This window comes from Taudactylus pleione, unplaced genomic scaffold (genome assembly GCF_031769625.1).
Source record: "Taudactylus pleione unplaced genomic scaffold, aTauple2 ptg000400l, whole genome shotgun sequence".
Classification (NCBI taxonomy): domain Eukaryota; kingdom Metazoa; phylum Chordata; class Amphibia; order Anura; family Myobatrachidae; genus Taudactylus; species Taudactylus pleione.
Window position 1 is genome coordinate 6,333,488 of NW_028284802.1, and position 20,817 is coordinate 6,354,304.

The following is a 20,817-nucleotide window of genomic DNA, read 5'->3' on the forward strand; positions in this document are numbered from 1 at the left end:
ACAAATCTACGTGGGCGCCTATACATGCATCCGCTTTTATGGGCGAGCGCATATTACATATAATACACTACACCAATCGTTGTTGTACTTGTACTCAATCTGCATCAGCTCCTTAATATTGATACTGGGATTCATCCATCCCTGTTATACTGAGTAATACCACTAGAGGGCTCTAGATGAAGAAGTGACAGTTGCAGAAGTTTTCCAAATTAATTTCTTATAAATGGATTTCTATACAGCACGTGAGTGTAGTGATGTCCAGATAATCAGCGTCTGCAATCCTTGTATATGTCTTATGCTCAAATGATTGCAGGGGGAATGCTGGGACTTATAGGTCCATAAGACTGGGAGAGACAGATTTCCTAAGGCTGCTGAAACTTTCTAAATGTACAGTAAATGGTAATAAAATGCGACATTTTATAAGGAATCATTTTATTAAACTCTTTGGAAAATAGTAATCTCAGCAGTATATCTATACACACAAATATACAGTTATGTACACATGTGAAGTCTCATTGAGTATACTGTAAAATTTAACATACTGTAACACATTAAAATCTATAATCTGTAGATAAAAAAATCAGTAATCTATATACATTGTATAACTATATTCACCATAAAGTGCTCTCCAAAGAAATCTATATCTCTAACCCCCCCCCCTTTGCTTAATTCCCAGATGTCTCTGTAGAACCCCCAAACACCCCTCCCCCCTCCTGACTCCTCCTCTCTGAGTTGAGTGCAGTAATGCAGAAAGCATCCAGTCAGGAGACTGGCGCATCATCTAGCAGAGGATAAGGGTTGTTGCTAGATCCAGTTTGAAGAAAAGACCGCTGACGTCACAACCATGTGACCGCTATGGCATGGCCAATCAGCTACCAGTGTCACTATCCACGTGGCCCCCGTTCTAAACCTTGCCCCTTCCCCTTTGGTTGCGGGTCATTTGGTTGTGACATCAGAGGTCCTGTAAAGTATTTCCTTCTAGACGTAACCGAGGATGGGGGGTGCGGTTGGTTTTATCTAGAATAAAAATAGGACGGGTATTGAAGCAGAACCAAAAATTCGATATTTAGGGAATCTTTGAAAATTTTTCTTTTTTTTTTTTTTAAACAAACAAACCCGGGATAATTTTCACTTTTGAGTTAACAGAACTAAATAAAATGGCTCATCAACGTAGAGGTCCAACAAATGTTAATTAGTACAAATTACCCCACGGATATATGGATAATAGAAAGATCATACCTCCGGCATTACATTTCTAATATAATAAAAATTCAACAGTTGTGAACTATTAATTTAACCCACTTTAAAAAAAAAAAAAAAAAGACAAATGCAAACGACACAGTGATTACATGTGGAAATGAATACGACTGATAAGAGAGGCATTAAAGAGCACCGCTCACCTTCACACATTTTGTTGGCTATATTCATGCCAATGCAACCTACTAATGTTCTAGGAACTGGCGCTCCTAATAGGCAACGTAAGACAGTCACCTAGAGCGTCACAATTTCCAAGGCCACCTAAATCATAAAGAGTGACATTTCGCTCATTTAGTGGTATTCTTTAAATTACTGACCTCAACGGCTGACAAAGTCAAGAGCACCCTGTGTGACCCCAGCCTTCTGTAGTGATGCTGCTCCTCTGTGATAGGCTGGGAGTGTGGTGCTAAGTTGGGAGGTCACTGATGGGACGGACATCACTACCTGCTGCCACCTCATCTGCTTTCTCCACACAAAGTAAGAAGCACTGTGTCGGGGGTTGTGTGAGGAAAAGGGGTGCCTAGTACCCCGTCATTGTTCCTGACGTCACAGATTGTTCTTATGATCATATTCAAGGGGCTTTGGTAGTGAGTGGACTAGCTGCATTCTCATGAATATTGGTTTGGTCTTCAAAATGGCTGCCTCCGCTGTATGAAAATGACAGGAACTATTTATAGTGGGGGTAGGTAGTGCAATGTATAATGGCTTGTACAACAGAAAGACAAAAGGAAGCTATGTCACAGTTGTGAGGTCATGGAAGGATTGGTCAAGCACCGTGCCAAATTCTTCTCACTCTCCTGCTGGCCACACATGCAGCGGATCTGTTTCGACAATGGCTGTGGATCTAGTCGGCCCATGGCCACTACTGAGCTTGCACAAGCGGTCAGCTGGTAACCACGTGGCACAACCTACTTGACCACAGGGTACCAATTGGAAAGAAAATCCAGCCACTGATCAGTCCATGCGTGGCTAACATCAAACCCTACTTCATCAAAGGAGTTTCAAATGAAATGTAAACTAAACGCTGGTCACTTTGGGACCTCTGGCTGGTAGCAGAAATTGATTGAGTTGCAAACAAAATTGAATAACGTTAAAAAAAGCCGTAAATCTCTTAAGTTCCAGTTATTTTTTCTTTTTCTTTTTCTCTTTCTCCTCAGCCTGAGGCGGCCGATTCTTCTTGTTTAGGATTTTCATAAGCGACTTGGGCATGTAGTATGGTTTTTCTGCAGACCCATCGTTCCGTTCTAAGTCTTCCACTAGGAGGAAAAAAAAAACATTTAAATAACAAACACTGATGTCATAGCTATCGGAAAATGTGTCAGTCTCTCATATGCTCCACATCAACTCCCAGAAATTGCTTTTTTCCTAAACCCAGGGAGAAGTTGTAGTCAGCCCAGTTAGTAGCTACACAGTTTGCTTGTCCTCAAACTCCAATATTAAGGCTAACTAAACTCCATGGATGCTTAATGTGAATGTGAGTTGGAGCAAGTAGGAGCCACAGCCCCTGGGTAAGCAAAAACAGTCTACTGGGGTTGTAGAGGTCACCAGAATGGGGATTTGCTTCCTACCAATCAGATGAGGCTCGTTTATTATGTTACATTGGCCAACAGATGGAAGGGGTGTGGTATGTTAGGTTGACATTTATCATGTCGACATGCATCAACTCGACATGATGTCAACATGGTTGAAACATTGACATGTCTAGCATGTCGACAGTAACCATATCGACAATTATCATGTCAACACGGATGACATGTTGACATGATAGGATGTCGACCTAACGTCCCTAGTGGCCCAGCGGTCACTTACTTGGCCCAGTGGCTCCAACATCATCTTCTGGATCCCAGTGACCATGTGACATGCAGTTCCAGTGCAGGCACCTGAGCGTTCCGTTGAGTTTTCTGTCCCTCTCCCTAAACCCTACACATCCCCCTAGTGCCTAACCTTCCCCCTTCCCCCCCTCGCAGCCTAACCCCAACCCTCCTGGCAGCACCTAAAAACTTAAATATTGGCATTCTGAGAATGTTGTCATTTCACATGGCGATATTTCAGATGTCGACATTTCGAGGATATCAACATGGTTCATATTTTGGTGTTGACCTTATATCGACACAATTACATTACATCACTTTGCATTTCACTAACTATCCAGCCCACATTTTTTAAACAATCTCTCCAATTTCAGTGCTCCAAGGTTGATATGTCTTAAGAACCTTTGAAGGCCAATACCTTCCATAATAACTATAAGGTAGCTATACATGCTGTGATCTAAGTGGTTTGAGACCCTACTGGCCCCGAAGCTCAGTATGTAGGACTTCAAAAAGAGCCGAGTCTCTAATTGGCATCTTCTCAGGAGTTGAAAAATGTAGTTTGGAACAGACGATACAGTAGATCTGGTTGGAACTTTGCTACATCTGACCATAGAGGCAAACACTGTGTGACTGATCTAATGGTGTTTCATCAAATCAGGCCATTTGGCTCCAGGCTCAACCTTTCACACTTGGCCACACGTATATATGTAGACAATCCAGCAATGAGCGATTCCTCAAGAGACTTCATGAATTTCTGTATAAATAACTTATGCCATGATTGCATTGCACATTGCTCCATGCACACCTTCCATTAAAACAAGGGCAATAATACTCACAGAAGCATAGGAATAGCGTGTCCACGCACATGTTGTACACACTAAAGAAGCCCTGAGCAATCAGGTACGATCCAACAACCACCGTCTGCAAGAAAGACAAACATCACAAAATGCCAGGACATGAACAATAACCTACTATGATATCACAGCAGCTCTGTTAACGGGTTCCAGCAGCTTTATGAAAAAATCAGTAGCTATCATGAGGACAGGTCTTGAGTTCTCTCTAAGGGACTGGTTCAGAGGAGCACGGGTTACAGATGTTTGAGGAGTTAAACAATTCTTTGCTACTGCGCAGTCTATGACACACTTACTGTGCATATGCGAACCACAGTTTGCGATGGCATACGTATTTGTGTACAACAGCGCAATGACTTAAGACGGAGTCTGTAATCCAAGGGAGTTTCAGGGAGGAGACAGGGATGTGACCTCAAGTGGAGAAGAGGAGGTGGAATCGGAGTCATGGGAGGTGTTTCGTTATGCAGTTGCGTTATCTTTTGCAGACACAGTTGCCATACTTTGAAAAAGTTTCAAGGGAAGCAGTGCGCCAGGCAGGGGCTGCTCGGGGAGTCCATCTTGTGAGAGGTGGTGTGTGGATGCTGGAGTGATCGGATCCACCAACCCAGTTGAGCATTGCTCAGATATGCAGAGTTGGTGACGCAGGGCTTGCTCAGTCCGTCGCACAGGAGTACACTGTGCTTAAGCGGACATTGTGCATCCGTGGGAAATCGCATCGTCACATGAACCGCGTGCATCTCTGAATCAGGCCCAAAACTTTCAGCTGTAGGTAATGTTTAATGTTGAAAGTTGTAAAATAATTTTTGTCCCATCCCACCCCCCCCTTCTTCCTCCTTTCTGCAAGACAGTCATTGGAGACAAAGTTCATAGTAAGATGTCTATGGACTAAGCCTTGTAGAGAGATAAAGTGCCAACCAATCAGCTCCTGTCACTTTACAGCCTGTGTTTGAAAAACAATAGTTAGGAGCTGATTGGTTGGAACTTTATCTCCGTCCACTTTCTCCAAGGCTTAGTACATAGGCCCCTATATATCCTTTGAGGGAAGGGTTAGTAGATGGAGATGACCATGGGGCACTAAGCAGAGAGTAGGCATCACCTGTAAGATAGTGGGGGGAGTGTGTTTGGCTCCCCCACTCTGCAGTAAAATGGATTATAGATGGCCTGTGGGATTGTTCCATTATCTCCCTATTCCCAGACACTTCCTTCTATTCTCATGTCTATGATTCGCTTTGTACTTTGAAAAACTGATAAAGCTCTAAAACCTTTATGCCTGTAGGTGTCAATTTAAAATATCTACTGTTAGACCTATAGGATCTGTTCAGATGTACCCTACCAAACACCTTTTCCAGGTGGTGTCCGTCCCTCGTTGTAGCAGTCAGGTGGCCATCTCTCCACTAAAAGCAACACACTCGCCTACCACAAATCTACCTAGGACCACGGACTCCAGTGACCGCCAGAGGGATTAAAGAAATTGCAAAATGCTAAAGTTACTTTTCTTTTTACCACTGTGTGTACAAGACGACCCTGCACAGCGGGTAGTCTCACCTGCGTATTTATCGCAGCTGCATATTGTTTGGCAACATAGTGAAAAAAGGCACGCGCCATGGAGGCTACGGAGGTAAAGCTACAAAGACACCAACTGCTCCACTGAGTAGGGAGTTATTCCAGCAATAATACAGTAGAGCAAAATGTTATTTACACAATACAGACAAAAATTGTAATCTTCTTAAGGACATATAGTCACACACGTAAAATTTACCCCTCGAAGTCATTATTTATGAAGGTTTGCTCTAGTTTCGAAATGACAACAGCGCTCTTGATAAACACGCTGTTTACTACTCACCAAAATGGGTATCCAGTAATAGTTCAAAGTCGGGGACTTGAAAGCATCATTTGGAATTGGCAGCCGACCAGAAAAGAAGAAGAACGCAAGGACTCCTGAGAAGGATGAGAGTGGGACACAGGATTGTGGTTGATACATGAAACTAGACATAAGTAGGACTAAAAGGAGTTGGAGGACTTGGAACCAGAGAGAAAAGGCGTTTAATTAAATTATAAGTAAAATCCATATAAGACTGGAGGTATAGATTTGGTGCTGCCCATTGTACAGGGTGATGAGAAGGGTGGCAATTGTCATAGGGATCCCAGCTCCAGAATCCTGGCCGCTGACATCCCGACGGTGAGTTTTAGGGTTAGGCACAGGCTGCGGGGGGAGTGGTTAGGCACAGGCTGCGGGGGGAGTGGTTAGGGTTAGGCTGCGTGAGGGGACGGCTAGAGTTAGGCTGTGTGGAGGGGAGGGTTAGGCTTAGGCTGAGGGGGGAGGGGTTAGGGTTAAGCTGTGGGAGGGGGAGAATTAGGCTGCAGGGGGAGGAGGTAGGAATAGGTTGTGGGAAAGGTGGGTTAGGGTGAGTGTAAATTCTGCCGGGATTCTGACTGCCGAGATCCCGTACCCAACCCCTGTCTTGCGGTGCCAGCTTTGGGCTTCGGAGAACATATTACTCACTGTACAATGTAATACGAAGGTTGATAGAAAAAAGAAAAATGAAATTAGAGAGTAAAGATGGAAGAAAGGTCACACAAGGTAATTTCCATCTGCTATTCCATTGTTCTCACCTACTCCACCAACTACAATCAGTTTCCCAAAGAATATAAGTAAGTCAGTGACTTTATCCAGGACAACCACCCTGCAGAGAGACCACACGTATTAGGATAAAAGTAACAGGTCTTACACATGAAAAGAGCACGGATCAGCAAAAGCTGGAAAAACATCTGAGGGAACAGTGACATGCTAAAAGCACACGTAGGTGACACGCTAAACACGCACTCAACACACCAAGACACACATACTCACGGGACATATTTGCCAGGGGCAGACAATGATAGGCAGGAACATATGACCCTGGGTAGCAAAGCAGGAAATACTTATATGGAGAAATGTGATAAGATGGGAAGCAATGGCCGTATGCCGGTCACCTCAGTATATTCCGCATCAGGAGCTTGAAGGCATTTTTAGCAGAAACACAGAAATTCTTTCCATACACTGCGATCTGTGCCAGGGATGGAAGAGAACACACATTAGTCGTATAAGGTGATATTGTCGCTGGTGACAGTCCGTGAAAAGATGTCAAAAGTGTTGATCAATTATGTAATTATTATAATTATCTGTGGGTGCGTTTCACACAGAGTTTTAGTCTTTTGGAACTTTGCATATTATATATATATATATATATACACACACGCGGGGGCTTATTCATTGTCACTAATGGGCCTGTTACACATGCAGAAACGCATGCCGCAATCCCTGTATGTATCTAACACAACAAGGGAGGTAAGGCGGAAAACAAAATGACCAGGAAGATATCCATAGAATGGCAGCTACAGCACCCTCTGAAATGGCCCTAAAACACCACCCCACTGCCTTACTCCTATAGGCTAACCAACCTCAGCCCATCCCATAACACCACCTCCTAGACCCCGGACTAGCTGAATGGATGCTAAGCGCATGTGCACGCGATCCATTCGTTGGCGAGAGAGGGCTGGTGGAAGCCCAGCTTGTGACGGAGTGCTGGGCTCGCTCCCAGTCTGACGTTACATGGGAGGCGTGCCATGCGGGCACTCCCCTAAATAACGTCATTTATGAGGCATGGCCTATGGTAATTAGGCCAAGCCCCCGAAGCAGTGCGTGACTGGGGGGTGATGAGTACTGATGCTGCACATGACGTGGCTACCCCTGGAGCCGGCTCTGCATTAACACTCTCTTGCCTGGAGTCAGGCACTCCTGGCTTGGGTGTTTAACTCACTCCTTTCATATGAAATGCACTCAGTTTTAATTCGCTGTCGGACTGTGTTACTGATTGTGGAGACAGCTGAACTGCTCCGGTAATTAAATATCCCCCGCCGGAACTTGCGCCAACTTGGGTACTTAATCATCCAACCCCCAATGATGAATAGGCCCCACAGTGAGCAATAGGAGGATGATACTGAATGTCGCTAACAGTACAAGTCTACATGTATCAGCCACCAATTGCTTTCAGTCAGAGGGTTTCTAATGTAAGTTTCAAGCTTCCCCAACATAAATTTCAATATCTGATGCACTTTCCTATTACAAGCTGAGGAGGCTGATGAAAGGGATGTCTGAGAGAGAACAGATATAAGCTACAAGTAGCGGTGGTCACATGAGAATATATATATATATATATATATATATATATATTTATATATATATTTATACAGGGGGTGTTACCATGATATATGCATTCCGATTCAAGAACTTGATGAACTTTTCCAGACACCAGAAGCAGCATTTGAGACAACAAAGGAGGAAGCGCGTGCATGGGTTGTGTGCCCCTAGTGGAGACAAATGTAATTACATAGATATGTGTAGAACACTTGAAGAGTATCATTTATTCGCTCTTGCTGCCTTCATGCAACTTTTACTAACATGCATCGCTTTTTCTTCCTAGCTCTCTTCTGTGCTTTTCATTGATATATTAAATATCATTAGTCAGAATTGTATATTTCGGGTTGCCAAGGGGAATGACAGAGCTTCAATGAACACTAAGGGCGGGATGTACTAAGCATCGCATTCGCAATGCATCACATCCCGCCTGTCTTCAGGTACATACCGCAGTTCATTACTGCGGTATGTACCTAGAATATCGCAAAGGACAGCTCTCCCTCCCAAGGGGGAGCATCCCGATAACAAGCCCGTAGGGTCCTACTGGGTAACGCCACATGAATATGGCGTTACCCATCAGGGTGAAGCACTGGAAAGTTTGTACATATGGGGAATGCGGTAAACTGCATTTACGTGGGTTTTAACGCATTTTCCCCTTTAGTACATCCTGCCCTAAGTCTACAAAGTATTGCTATTTTAAATTAAATTTACCGCCCCCCCACCCCCCCGCACCATATCCCAGAGCAACAAAAGCAAAACTAAGGTGTCGGAAACCTAGCAGTGCTCAGCATGCTGCTTATGTATTGAGTGGGAAAAGTAAAGCAGAGTAGCCTATGGGTGGGACCATTTAATCAGGTAGATCAATTGAATGGACCGCAGAAGTGGAGTATTTGGCTTTTTTTTTATTTCTCTTCTCAAACTCCATGCAAAATATATTTTTTTAGCTTAGAGTTTTCCTTTAAGGTTCTAATAAATGAGCAAATCCAGTAGCTCCACATGTGCTTCTCAGCTCCAGGCTGCCCTACAGGACCTCATTAGTGCGGATGGACAATTAACGCACACATAGTAAGACGTGGTAATTGTGTGACTACTGTGAGACCTGTGGCCAGTTGGCTCTAAAACAGCTGAATTGGTCTACAGAACCACATTTTGTAACAGTGCCTGAAACCATGGGACACTCAGGGGGGGGTTATGAGTACCTGGAACTTCCCTTAAATCTTACATGTAATTGGCATTTTACCTTTCAGCTTGTGGTCTAGATACTCCAGTAATATTCGGATCATCTGAACAATGGTGAGAATGAGGGCCCCAAAGGCGAGAGACCCTGTGTGATATCTTGGAGAGAGAAGCATCACTGATAAATACTTTATACAAAAATCTGGGTGTTTCTAGTGTTATTTATTCTGACATTATATTTTATTTATATTGTGCCAAATTATGCAGCACTGGACAGAAAATATGTCATGCATAACAGTCCATTGCCCATTGGAGCTTACTATACAGTCTAAATTTCCTAACATACAAGCACACATACAGGTGTATACACACACACGCACACTAGGATTAGTAATGTCAGAATGCAATGAATCTACTAGAATATTTTTGAAGGGTGGTAGGAAACTGGAGTGCCCAGAGAAAGCCCATGCAAATACAGCGAGAACTCCATATTGAGAGAGCCCAGGTCAGGTATTGAACGTTTGACCTCAGGACTGAGAGGCAGCAATGCTAACCACTACACCACTGTGTTGCCACTAATGTCCTAGCATTAGAAAAGCTGTTACAGCACTATGCACCAGCAGTATACACTCACTGACTGGTGACCCCGTTCCGATCAAGCTCCATTACCAGTGTACATGTAAAAGTGAGTACGGCTGTACCTACTATCTCTCAATAAACCAACACCACTAGTTAAGTAACTGGGCAGTTCATAGTTTGAGTCATCCGCTGGTGTGTGCCTACGAACTCTACAATATCAACACCAGCACACAGCCCATTTCCAACATGTTTCCACCAGGAGTACTTGTTTTGATGCCCACTAGCCATGGCAGGTAAGCATAGGTGTCTCATCATGCCTGACAGGCATCATTGGGACTGATTTCATTACCATGCATGCTGCTACCTGCTGCCGGTGACACCCGGGGGTGGGGCTGTGATATCAGGGTTGGATTAGGAGGGACAGGACGGTAAGTAGGAGACCAGGATGCACATGGATTCCCTGTCACTGGGCCTCAACAGTGTCACATACACTCATGTGTGCTGGTCGTGAGGGGGTGGTTCTGAGTGCATTATTGGCAGGGGGGCTAGGCTATAGCCCATTCAGCCTGCCCTTAAATCCAGCCCTCCTGAAATACGGCATTAAGATAATACATACATATCGATTGACAGTCAGTAAAAAATGACACTTGATTTGTGGCTTAGTGATCCGTGTAGTAGACATGATAATAGTCATTATGCAATGAGAATGTATATGTACGTTACATGTATGTCATACACTGCTCACCTCAGTGTTCTCATGAATGCAGAGGCCACAGGAAAGTATGGGATGTCTTTAGGTTTGTGGAAAGCCCAGTAATAGGAAGCAAAGGTCCCGGCTAAGACACACTGACCCAGGGCGATGACGAAGTTAATGCACCATAGGAAGCCGAAGACATTATATATCTGCAGGTTAAAGAGGTTTTGCTGGAAGAGCCCCTCACTGTTATACTTGTAGAAGATACAGCGAGACTCGCTGCAGCCTGTGCTGGAGGCATTAAATGTCTGGGGGAAGAAAAACATGTTAGACACTTTACACATTACTTCTGTCATAATAACACACACCCACTCCCAGGGGCTTAGTTACTAAACAGCGGCTTTCTAAAGCCATCGATTATCTACGTTATTAGCTGCAAAATTGAAAATTGCAAAACACGCCTGGTTAGTAAATAAACCCCTTAGACTACAAATCATTCCATAAAAAACACACTCTGGGTTATAATAGTAAAGGGTAGTATTAAAGAAAACAAAACTTGTTTTAGGTCTTCTTGCCAAGTATGACAAATATACATCGATTTAAGAGCTACTGCTTGGTGAAGATTAACAACTATTCCAATTAGTAGAACTGACGAAATCCAGGACACCCAAAATAAATGAGACAATCCCCAGCACCTGCTCAGTCAATTCCTCTGAGAGAAGTGAAAACTGGAATTGCTGACACCTCAGGGGTTTTCTTAGCTATGGGAGTGAAGTGAATGGCTCAGCAGCCGTCCAATCAGAGCTGTGGAGACATGAGGATGGCCTAACTCTTCCTGATTTTCCCCTGGAGGAAACCACCTAAGTACTTTACTCTACATGAAGACTACACTCTAACAGGCAGGCACAAGCAAGTAGCCATCTTACTGTAGCCCAGGCCTCCCTACAAGACAGAGTACTTCATACCCACTCACCCCACCTCCCAGCGCCCTTGCTTAGAACAGGAGTAAAAGGTGGTACGATGTACCCTGCGATGCGACTGACGACCCCAGGGCCGACATATCGGGCGGTCCATACACACGGAGCAATCCGATGCCCGACCGCCAAATATGCCGCCCCCCCCCCAGGCATAGACCCGCGTGGGATCACCCATCGATTCTCCTGATCACTTGTACATGCAGAAAGATCAGGAGAAGTGACGGACGACCCCACGGGAGTGCGCAATGCACGACATCGTGAATACACACGGAACGATACAGCTGCTATATCGTTCCAATCCATCGGATCGGCAGCTATATCGTTCCGTTTGTAAGGGCCTTAAGCCATATTCTCATGAATGCTGTACAGCCCACAAAATGGCTGCCTCCACCTTGAGCAAGAGACAGGTTCTTTAACTAAAAGTGGAAAGGGGGAAAACAGAACTGGATTTCTTGAGAACTCACATCATAAAAATGACACATTGCTAGCTAGTAACATATATACACGGTACACTTACCGCCGGATCACAAGAGGTATTGCCAGTTATATTTGAACACCCCGGAGCAGTGTTGTTCACAGTAGATATAACATATAATGGAGCACCTGAGGTCGCCAAATATCTTGGGAGGAAGTTAAGTGGCCTTCAGAGCATCTCGTTCAATTCCGCAATATAAGTGAAAAATGGTGATGTCACCAACACCCTTTCATAAACATACTCTACAGCAGTCCCATGCAAATGGGTAGGGTAGGGCTTGGAAGATGGGCCCACTATGTATTCTATTAAAGTTTGCATCTCATAATAAATTACGTTAATTACTGTACATTTGAACAAACCCTTCTCAATCGCTTGCCAGCTTCAAGTAACACAAAGAGTTCTCAGGGGCTTCCTCCACTTTGGAATACAGGGGAGGACGGGGTGTTTAAGAATCTGTGATAATAGTAAGTTGTCATAGTAAGCAATATGGCTGCGTAGACATACAGCCATTTTGGGTGTGGTATAAGAGATAGACAGTAATTAGATAGACAATTTCTAGGTAGGCACCAGATGTTAGACAGACAATAGGTCGACAGGGACAAAATGTCGACACACTAAAGGTTGACATGTAAGAATGTTGACAAGTACAAATGGTCGGCAGGATCAAAAGGTCGACACAAAAATGGTCAACACGTGATATTTTTTTGTTTGTTTTCTAGCCCTAATCTTCACCATAACCCTCCCCTTGGTGCCTAACCCTAACTCTCCCTCCTTTTGCCTAATCCTAACCGTCCCTTCTACCTTTTGTCCATGTCGACCTATTGGCTGTCTTACATCTGGTGTCTATCTAGACATTGTCTATCTAATTACTGTCTATCTACAGTCCGGAACCAAGCCATTTTGTGGTCTGATCCAGTCTATGAATCCACTAGTGATGAATGATGGACATCTATGAGGCGTGGTGCATTTTCATGAATATTGGTCCATTCCACCAAATGTCTGATTCCATGTTGTATTGGGAATGCCCTAGACTAATACTGACGGAAGGATACAGAGCTGTAATACCCCAGTACGCCACGCAGACGACCAGAAGGACAAACGTGACAAGAGGATAAAACAGGGAGGACATGATGTGGCCGATTGCCCTGTGAAGGGAAAAGATGACAGTCACTTTCCTGCGCTTTGCCATGAAAATGCGCACCGCCCGATACAGGTTCGCTCACTCACTTGCTGGCTTCTTTAATCAGCGCAATTGCGATGAGAATCCTCTTACGCAGGAACAGCAACAGCAACAAGAGAATAACTTCAACCACGATGAGTACTATAACTGTAAGCAAGAGGATAATTATGTCACAGGGGCAACTTAATTATAGAAATTATACACTAAGCAGAATAAGAGGAATGGCTTCTGTTAGTGTTGTACAGTAAATAAAGTAGTACAGTATGAGCAGTGTTTATCTACTATACATTGGATATTGCAAACAGTGTATACAGAAAATAGCAGAACATTAGTGAGAACAAAAGATTTGACAGCTGATTCTTGTACTGGTTAAACAAATCTGTTTAAATTTCTGGAATTTCTCGAATTTTAAAACCATTTAAATAAATAAAATAAAAAAAAACACTTTCAGAAAAGTTTATGCTTGATCACATTAAAGTCAACTTGATAGTGCTCAGGCCGGTTTGTACACGTTCAAGTTACATACAGTATCGAATAATTAGACATTTAAGAAAAAAAAAAATAGTTAAATACTTTTGTCATAAAATCAAAATATTATTTCAAACAGTAACATGAATTTTCATGGTAATGGCAACTGTGATACTTGCCTTGGATCCTTGTAGGGGGCCTACTGGCGGTTGTACCACCAATATATTTGGGGCCTTCAAACCAAATAAATGTGAAAATTTCAATCTAGTTCTAAATTCAATCAAACATCTTTAGTTAGGAGTATGGCACTCCTCCTAGTTAATAAAGAAATATCTGCTGTACAGAACTACAGCGGTTGTAATAACAATTGTGACCAACAGATGGTGCTGCGGGCAGGGGTGCTCAACATGCAGCCCTCCAGCTGTTGTGGAACCACATCCCAGCATGGCCTGTTGCACAGTTTTAGCATGTCCTAATAGCAAAACTGTGGTAGGGCATGCTAGGATGTGTAGTTCCACAACAGCTGGAGGGTCACATGTTGAACACGACTGCACCCACCAGAGATTACTAGACCCTTTAAAACTGTAAATTATTTCAGGGCAAGACTAATATAAACTGTGATTTAATTATGTGTATTTAGTACTTATGGGTTTGTTCCTACATGTATACATGTGCAAATGTATAGTCAGGGCTGGATTGAGAGGGGGGTGACAGGGGTGGGCGGTCGGCCTGGGGACCCCACACACAGTGGGGCCCCCACACAGGGTCGATATGAACCTGCCGAGAACAGGTGTCCCATGGCATCTGTTCCCGAATTGGGACTCGGCTACCGCGGCTCTGCGTTTTTCTGCATGCAGCAGCACAGTCAATGCTGCTGCATACAGAGCAGAGTGGCTCCCGAGTCCCCTCATCAGCTTCACGTGACACATGATATCCATGAGGCTGATGAGGGAATTCGGGACTCAGGAGCGGCTCTGCTGGAATCGGGAGGCGAGTATGTAGGCTCCGTGTGGCTTGGGGGAAGGGTGGGTAGGCTCTTTACGGCTTGGGAAGGGAGGGGGATACTCTGTGTGGCTTGGGGGGCAAAGGCTCAGTGTGGCTTGAAGGTGGCCACCACAACATAGTTGCCCTGGGGCAACTATAAACCTTAATCCGGCCTTGTGTACAGTATTGCAAAAAGGAGACTTATGTCTTACCTGTTAAGTCTCTTTCTTTGACTCCATAGGGTGCACAGGGATAACTCTGGGTATAGCCTTGAGACGAGAGACTGGGCACCAAATGGTTAATTAAATTTACCCACAAGCCCACTCTCCTCTACTCTATACCCCACCCCCAGCAACTGGGGCCTCAGTTTAGTTTGCAAGCCCATGCAGGAGCAAGGCAGAGGAGAAGTAGAAGGAAGGCCGGCATGCATACAGAACCCTACATATAATGGAAGTACAGCCGGACCGGTCACCAAGGAGAGCAATGTCTCGGAAGCTGTGGCTAGACACCTTCATGTTGACGTCTGGCAGGATCTACTGACAGACTAACAGCTGGAAAGCATCTGGATGTAGCATCCAGTCATCTGCATAGACATCCTGATGACTTAAGAAGTCCACTACCCAATGTTGAACGCCCGGGATGAAGACCACAGACAATGGTGGAAGTTAACGGTCTGCCCATCGAAGCAGTCTGTTGACTTCTTGCATGGCTTCATGACTGCAAGTGTCACCCTGGTGATTTATGTAGGCCACCACGATTGCGTTGTCAGAATGTATCTTCACTAGACGTCCCCGAAGGAGGAGCTGTGGCTGGCACAGATCCCTGTACACGGTACGAAGTTCCAGGTGTAGATGGAAACCTGGCTCTCCTGATGCTTCCAACAGTCCTGAAAAGTTAGCTGACAAGTTATTGCCCCCCCACCCCTGAAGGCTTGCATCTGTGGTGCGGAGGACCCAGTCTTGAATCCAAAAGGGGGCGTCCTTTGTCCAAAAGTGATCGCTGGAGCCACTAAATAGGGAGAGATGTACCTCAAGGGAAGAATTAGAGTCTGAGCCATGAGGTTCTGACGTGATTCGATCCAACGCTTCCGAATGGTCTACTGGAGGTTGGGGGTGAAACTAACCATACTCCACCATGTCGGATATTGAAACCAATGACTTAAGAAGCCAAAAAATTCTGCGCTGGAGAGTATACTTAACACATTATTTTATCAGTACAAACACATGCTAGCCTATACATATTTTAAAAAGAATACAACATAAAAATAGGAATGCAGTTGTATGAAAACAAATGGCTATTGCAAGTTGTCATATGGCAATTATAATCCAAACACTGCCTGTATAAATAGTCAGGCAGAATTGCATAGCAAGAAGCTACATAGATACAAATGTATCAAAAATTGCACAAAATAATTATCTGATTCAAAAGCTTGAAAAGTTCAAAGAAAGTTCAGACGGCCAGTGTATGTATATGTATGTGTATGTATGTATGTATGTATGTATGTATGTATGTATGTGGATTTTTTGATCTCACTCGTGATTTGTAATGTTTCTTGGGTGCACATATGATAAACACTGGTCAATTTAAAATCACCACAATATTACCTCCGGTATATGAGCTGATAAATGTAAGTCCCCAGATCACAGGAACCGAGAGTCCCGATACCGTTTTCAGGGTCTCAATCGGATTGAGGGGCGTCTCCCTCGTGGGTCACTCGTACCGGTCTCTGTGTCGGACTTGGTGAGGAGAAGTGCTGGACCTCTATTGATGGCAGTAGATCTTGTTCACAAGGCCGCTCCTGGGTTGCACTTCTCACTTTAGTCGGCGCAGCTTGCCGTCAGCTAAAGTCTTCAATTGGGAGGTAAGAAAATCGTGGTGTTTCGGAAGGTGACATCAGGAACAACAATGCATTTCGGTCACTCCTGTGACCTTTTTCAAGTTGAAACCAATGACCTCAGAATCTGCAAGCACGGGTGCAATGACACTCAACGCTGACTTATAAGGGTGCGAATTCTGGTTTATAATCCTCCAGAAGGAAGAGACTCCCTGAGCTCTGCAATCCAACAAGGCTCCCAGGTGGAACATGTCCTAATGGGGATAGCGTGGATATCTTCCAATAGATTATCCATACGTGTGACTGAAGAAGCTCAACCGTCAGATGGATGGGGATTCCCATTTTGACCTGATGCTGGTAGTGGTACTAGAGCTACAGAATCTAGGAACTGTAGGATACTGTTGTCATACCCTCAGCTGTCCGGCCTGGAAGGCCTGTGCTGAACCATACCCTTTGCTGGATAGCATCATCCACTCCAGCACTAAGAAAGTGATGGAGTGCTGCATTTACCTGGCCTACAGCAATGTGAACTTCCTGTAGGAAGGAGACCTGCGCAATGGACCGTCAGACCATAGAAGATTCTAATTAGGCCGGGTGCTGCAAGCTGGTTAGTTGAAATCCACCTTATCTGTAAGTGGAAGCCTCTGCTGTGTTCCTTGACTGGTAGCCATGGTTGAAGGAACTCCCATACAGCATAGCCTTAAAACACCGGGCACAGAGGTCTGTGATAGGGTGTCATCATGAGTCAGAACACAGTAGCCTGTGGTGAAAGTATATTAGTGCATAGAGGCCTCCTGAAAAAGGTTCAACCTGATTGATTCAGCCTTCTCTCCACTTAACTCAGGAGCACACACCTCTCCAGGAATTTTAACCTTGGAAGCCATGTAAAAGCAGTCCAAGTGTATTCCCTAAACAAAAGTTAAAAATAACAGTGATGTGTAGTCACGGGGCAGAGAAATAAGTGGGGCTATAGAGAGAATAACTCAGGTCATAGTGAAGTTAATTTGTGGCACTAGAGGGTATGCAATCGGGAAGCCGGCGGACGTAAGCCCGACAGCCGGCTTCCCGACTGCTTTATCCCGGCGAGGGTTAAATGACAGGCGTCTAATTCTAGACGCCTGTAATTTTACCGACGCCAGGAGACCAGTGCCCGGCATCCCGCTCAAAGTGATGCCGGGCACTGCTGCGGACAGCCGCGGGCTGGGTTAGGTTTAGGGCTCCCGGGGGGAACTTAGGGTTAGGCACCCCCCCGGGAGGTTAGGGTTAGGCCAGGGGGAGGGTTAGGGTTAGGCACCCCTGGGGGGACTTAGGGTTAGGCACCCCCCCGGGGGACTTAGGTTTAGGCGGCAGGGAAGGTGGGGTTAGGTTTAGGCACTTAAGAGGAGGGATTAGGGTTAGGCACTGGGGGGAAGGTTAGGCACCACTAAGGAGGGTTAGGGTTAGGGGGGTTAGGTTAGGTTAGTTGATGCTTACCTGGGGACGATCGGGATTTTCAGCCGTGTTGACCAGCCGCTGTCGGGATTTGAACCGCAGGACTTGTGTCCGGCGGTAATTTGTATGTATTCCCACTAGAGTGCTCACCTCCTTGCTAAATGCAATGTAGCTATATTCCACACACAAGGCTGAAGCAATGGTGTGTACCTTAGTTAAAATGCAAGTGGCAATGCACCTGAACACAATATATTTCAGCAATATAACAAGAGAGGACCACAAAGATCTGTGGGGTGTTCCCTATCAGAAAAACGGGCTAAAAAGTTCAACCACCCAGCCAGAGAGGGTTTTTTTAGTAGCTTTATTGCTGGGCATGTTGTAAACACAGGAAAAAAAACCACCATACGGCTAGTGAGGTGTAAACAAAATAAGGGTCTTTAGTAGTGCAGTATATAATTAGTGCAGACTGGAGCCTTGTGCTTCTTTCCCCCAATGCTGAGGCAATGAGCTAAAATGGCTGCCAAGCGTTCTGTGGGGGAGGAGAGGGAGAGAAGGGAGGTTGGAGCCTGGGGCTTACTGCCGCTGCGGGAGAGCACGCCTAAGGCTTGGGGGAAGGGCTAACAGGTAAGCGCCCACACGCCCGGCTGGTTTCAACCCCAGGGACATGCCATTGCTGCTATAAGCAGCCCCCCGTTACATAAAGTATCCCTGGTGGTCTAGTGTCTAAGCGCAGTCAGACTGGGTGCCTGCACTACCAGAAATAAATGTAAACGTAATTGTGAAATTAAATATTAAATAAAAATCGGAGGACCACCTAATTTAGCCCTACTAATAACCGGTATGCATCTCCTGCCGGCATCAAACTTAAACTGAGGCCCCAGTGGCTGGGGATGGGGTGGAGAGGAGAGGAGAGAGGAGAGAGGAGAGAGGAGAGGGGGCTTGTGGGTAAATTTCATTAACCGTTTGGTGCCCAGTTTCTCCTTTCCAGGCTATACCCAGAGTTGTCCCTGTGCCCACTAGTGGAGGAAAAAGAAATATGTTGGCACAATATGTATACTGTATATCAGTGGTTCTCAAACTCAGCCCTCAGGACCCCACAAAGGTCACGTTTTCAGGTCACCCAGCAGGAGCACAGGTGTATTCATTACTCACTGCAGGGCCGAAACTAGGATATCTGTCACCCGATGCAAGGCAGCAATTTTGCGCCCCCTCCCTTCCTGTACCTGAAGTTTGTCCTTGCTCCTGAGTGCACTACTCAGACATCCCTGGTATAGTGACTTACATTACTCCACACACCATAATGCCCGTTACACATTATGCCACACACTGTAATGCCTATTACCAAAGTGCCACTTACATATTTGCCCGACACCATTTTATACCCCACAGTAAGGCTTCTAATTACTTTAAAATTACCTGCTCGTTGTCAGGGGTTACATGCTCGTTGCCATGGGGTTACATGCTCGTTGCCAGGGGGTTTCATGCTTGTTGCCAGGGGGTTTCATGCTTGTTGCCAGGGGGTTTCATGCTTGTTGCCAGGGGGTTTATGCTTGTTGCTAGGGGTTACATGCTCGTTGCCAGGGGTTACATGCTCGTTGCCATGGGGTTTATGCTTCTTGCCATGAGGTTTCATGCTCGTTGCCAGGGGGATTTATGCTCGTTGCTAGGGGATTTCACGGGAGAAGATGCAGCTTTCAGCATCTTCTCCCGGCAGCGCCAGCGTTCCCGGTGCCGGGAACGCTGTGTGCATTGCGCTGGCCTAACAGACACTAGAGGTCCAGTAGGACCTCTAGCATCTGTCTCCTCCTAGGCGGCGGCCATTTTTGGATGGCCATTTTCAGCAGAGTCCATGCGGCATGGAATTTGCTGAAAACGGCCATCCAAAAATGGCCGCCGCCAAGGAGGAGACAGACACTAGAGGGCCAGTAAAGACCTCTAGCATTTGTCTCCTCTTTGGCGGCGGCCATTTTTGGATGGCTGTTTTCTGAGTCTGCAGCCCCCAAGCCACCTCCAGTCAGCTTTTTTCACCCCCTGCAATCTGGCACCCGGTGCACGTGCACCTCTAGCCCCCCTAGTTGCGGCCCTGCTCACTGACACATTTTAAAAGATCCACAGGTGGAGCTAATATCTCACTTGTGATTCTGTGAGGAGACCTGGAAAACATGCACGGTTTGGGTTCCTGAGGACTGAGTTTGAGAACCTGTTCTGTATATCATGTAATTATTTGTTCCCATTCAATAAACATTAAGGCAGAGAATAGTAATGGATAGTGAGAATTTCATTCACTATACATAATCAGAGTAACTGTTGTACTGTGTGATGGTTAATAATGACAATTTATTAGAATATTTTTTGTCAATCCCTGAGAACTGCATATGGGCCCTTTCCTCTCTTAAACCGCCCATGGTTCAATAAATATTAGGTTTTAAATTCAGCTGCATTGCACTGTCAGTCACAGATGTCTGCTACCATTAAGAGAAGCCTCCTATAGGTACAGTAAGGTATGTTCCATCATAATAATTAGACACAGACACATTCTCAGACAGGTGTATTCCTGGTGGGCACTGGGGATATGGTGCAAAGATACACAGTGATGATGACACCAACACTATCTGATTGGCTGTTTGCATATTGACCTCTCCAGCCAATTACAGGATGTACCTGATTACTTCCTTAGCATTGTGGTACAGGTTGAGTCTCCCATATCCAAAGCGCTTGGGACTGGAAGTGTTTTGGCTATCGGATTTTTCCGTATTTAGGAACGTGTGCATACCATAATGAGAATTCTAGGGGATGGGACCCAGGTCTAAACACAGAATGCTCTTATATTTTATATACACCCTATCCATATAGCCTGCACATAATTTTATACATTACTTTTAATAATTTTGTGCCTTAAACAAAGTTTGTGTACAAGAAACCA

The 20,817-nt window shown here is 45.1% G+C and overlaps 1 protein-coding gene across 1 annotated transcript in view; it reads right to left on the reverse strand.

Moving 5' to 3' along the window:
• Positions 1–713: 713 nt before the first annotated feature.
• Positions 714–20,817, reverse strand: part of SLC44A4 (solute carrier family 44 member 4) — a 119,374-nt gene continuing 99,270 nt past the window's right edge. Inside the window, exons 12-22 of the mRNA XM_088446695.1 lie at positions 13,225–13,324; positions 13,050–13,142; positions 12,040–12,142; positions 10,597–10,853; positions 9,337–9,431; positions 8,163–8,266; positions 6,893–6,966; positions 6,533–6,603; positions 5,763–5,857; positions 3,905–3,989; positions 714–2,513 (exon numbers count right to left, since the gene is read on the reverse strand). Coding sequence (XP_088302821.1) covers positions 2,380–2,513; positions 3,905–3,989; positions 5,763–5,857; positions 6,533–6,603; positions 6,893–6,966; positions 8,163–8,266; positions 9,337–9,431; positions 10,597–10,853; positions 12,040–12,142; positions 13,050–13,142; positions 13,225–13,324 — 1,211 coding nt within the window. The 3' untranslated portion in view covers positions 714–2,379. The remainder of the gene's footprint in view (positions 2,514–3,904; positions 3,990–5,762; positions 5,858–6,532; positions 6,604–6,892; positions 6,967–8,162; positions 8,267–9,336; positions 9,432–10,596; positions 10,854–12,039; positions 12,143–13,049; positions 13,143–13,224; positions 13,325–20,817) is intronic.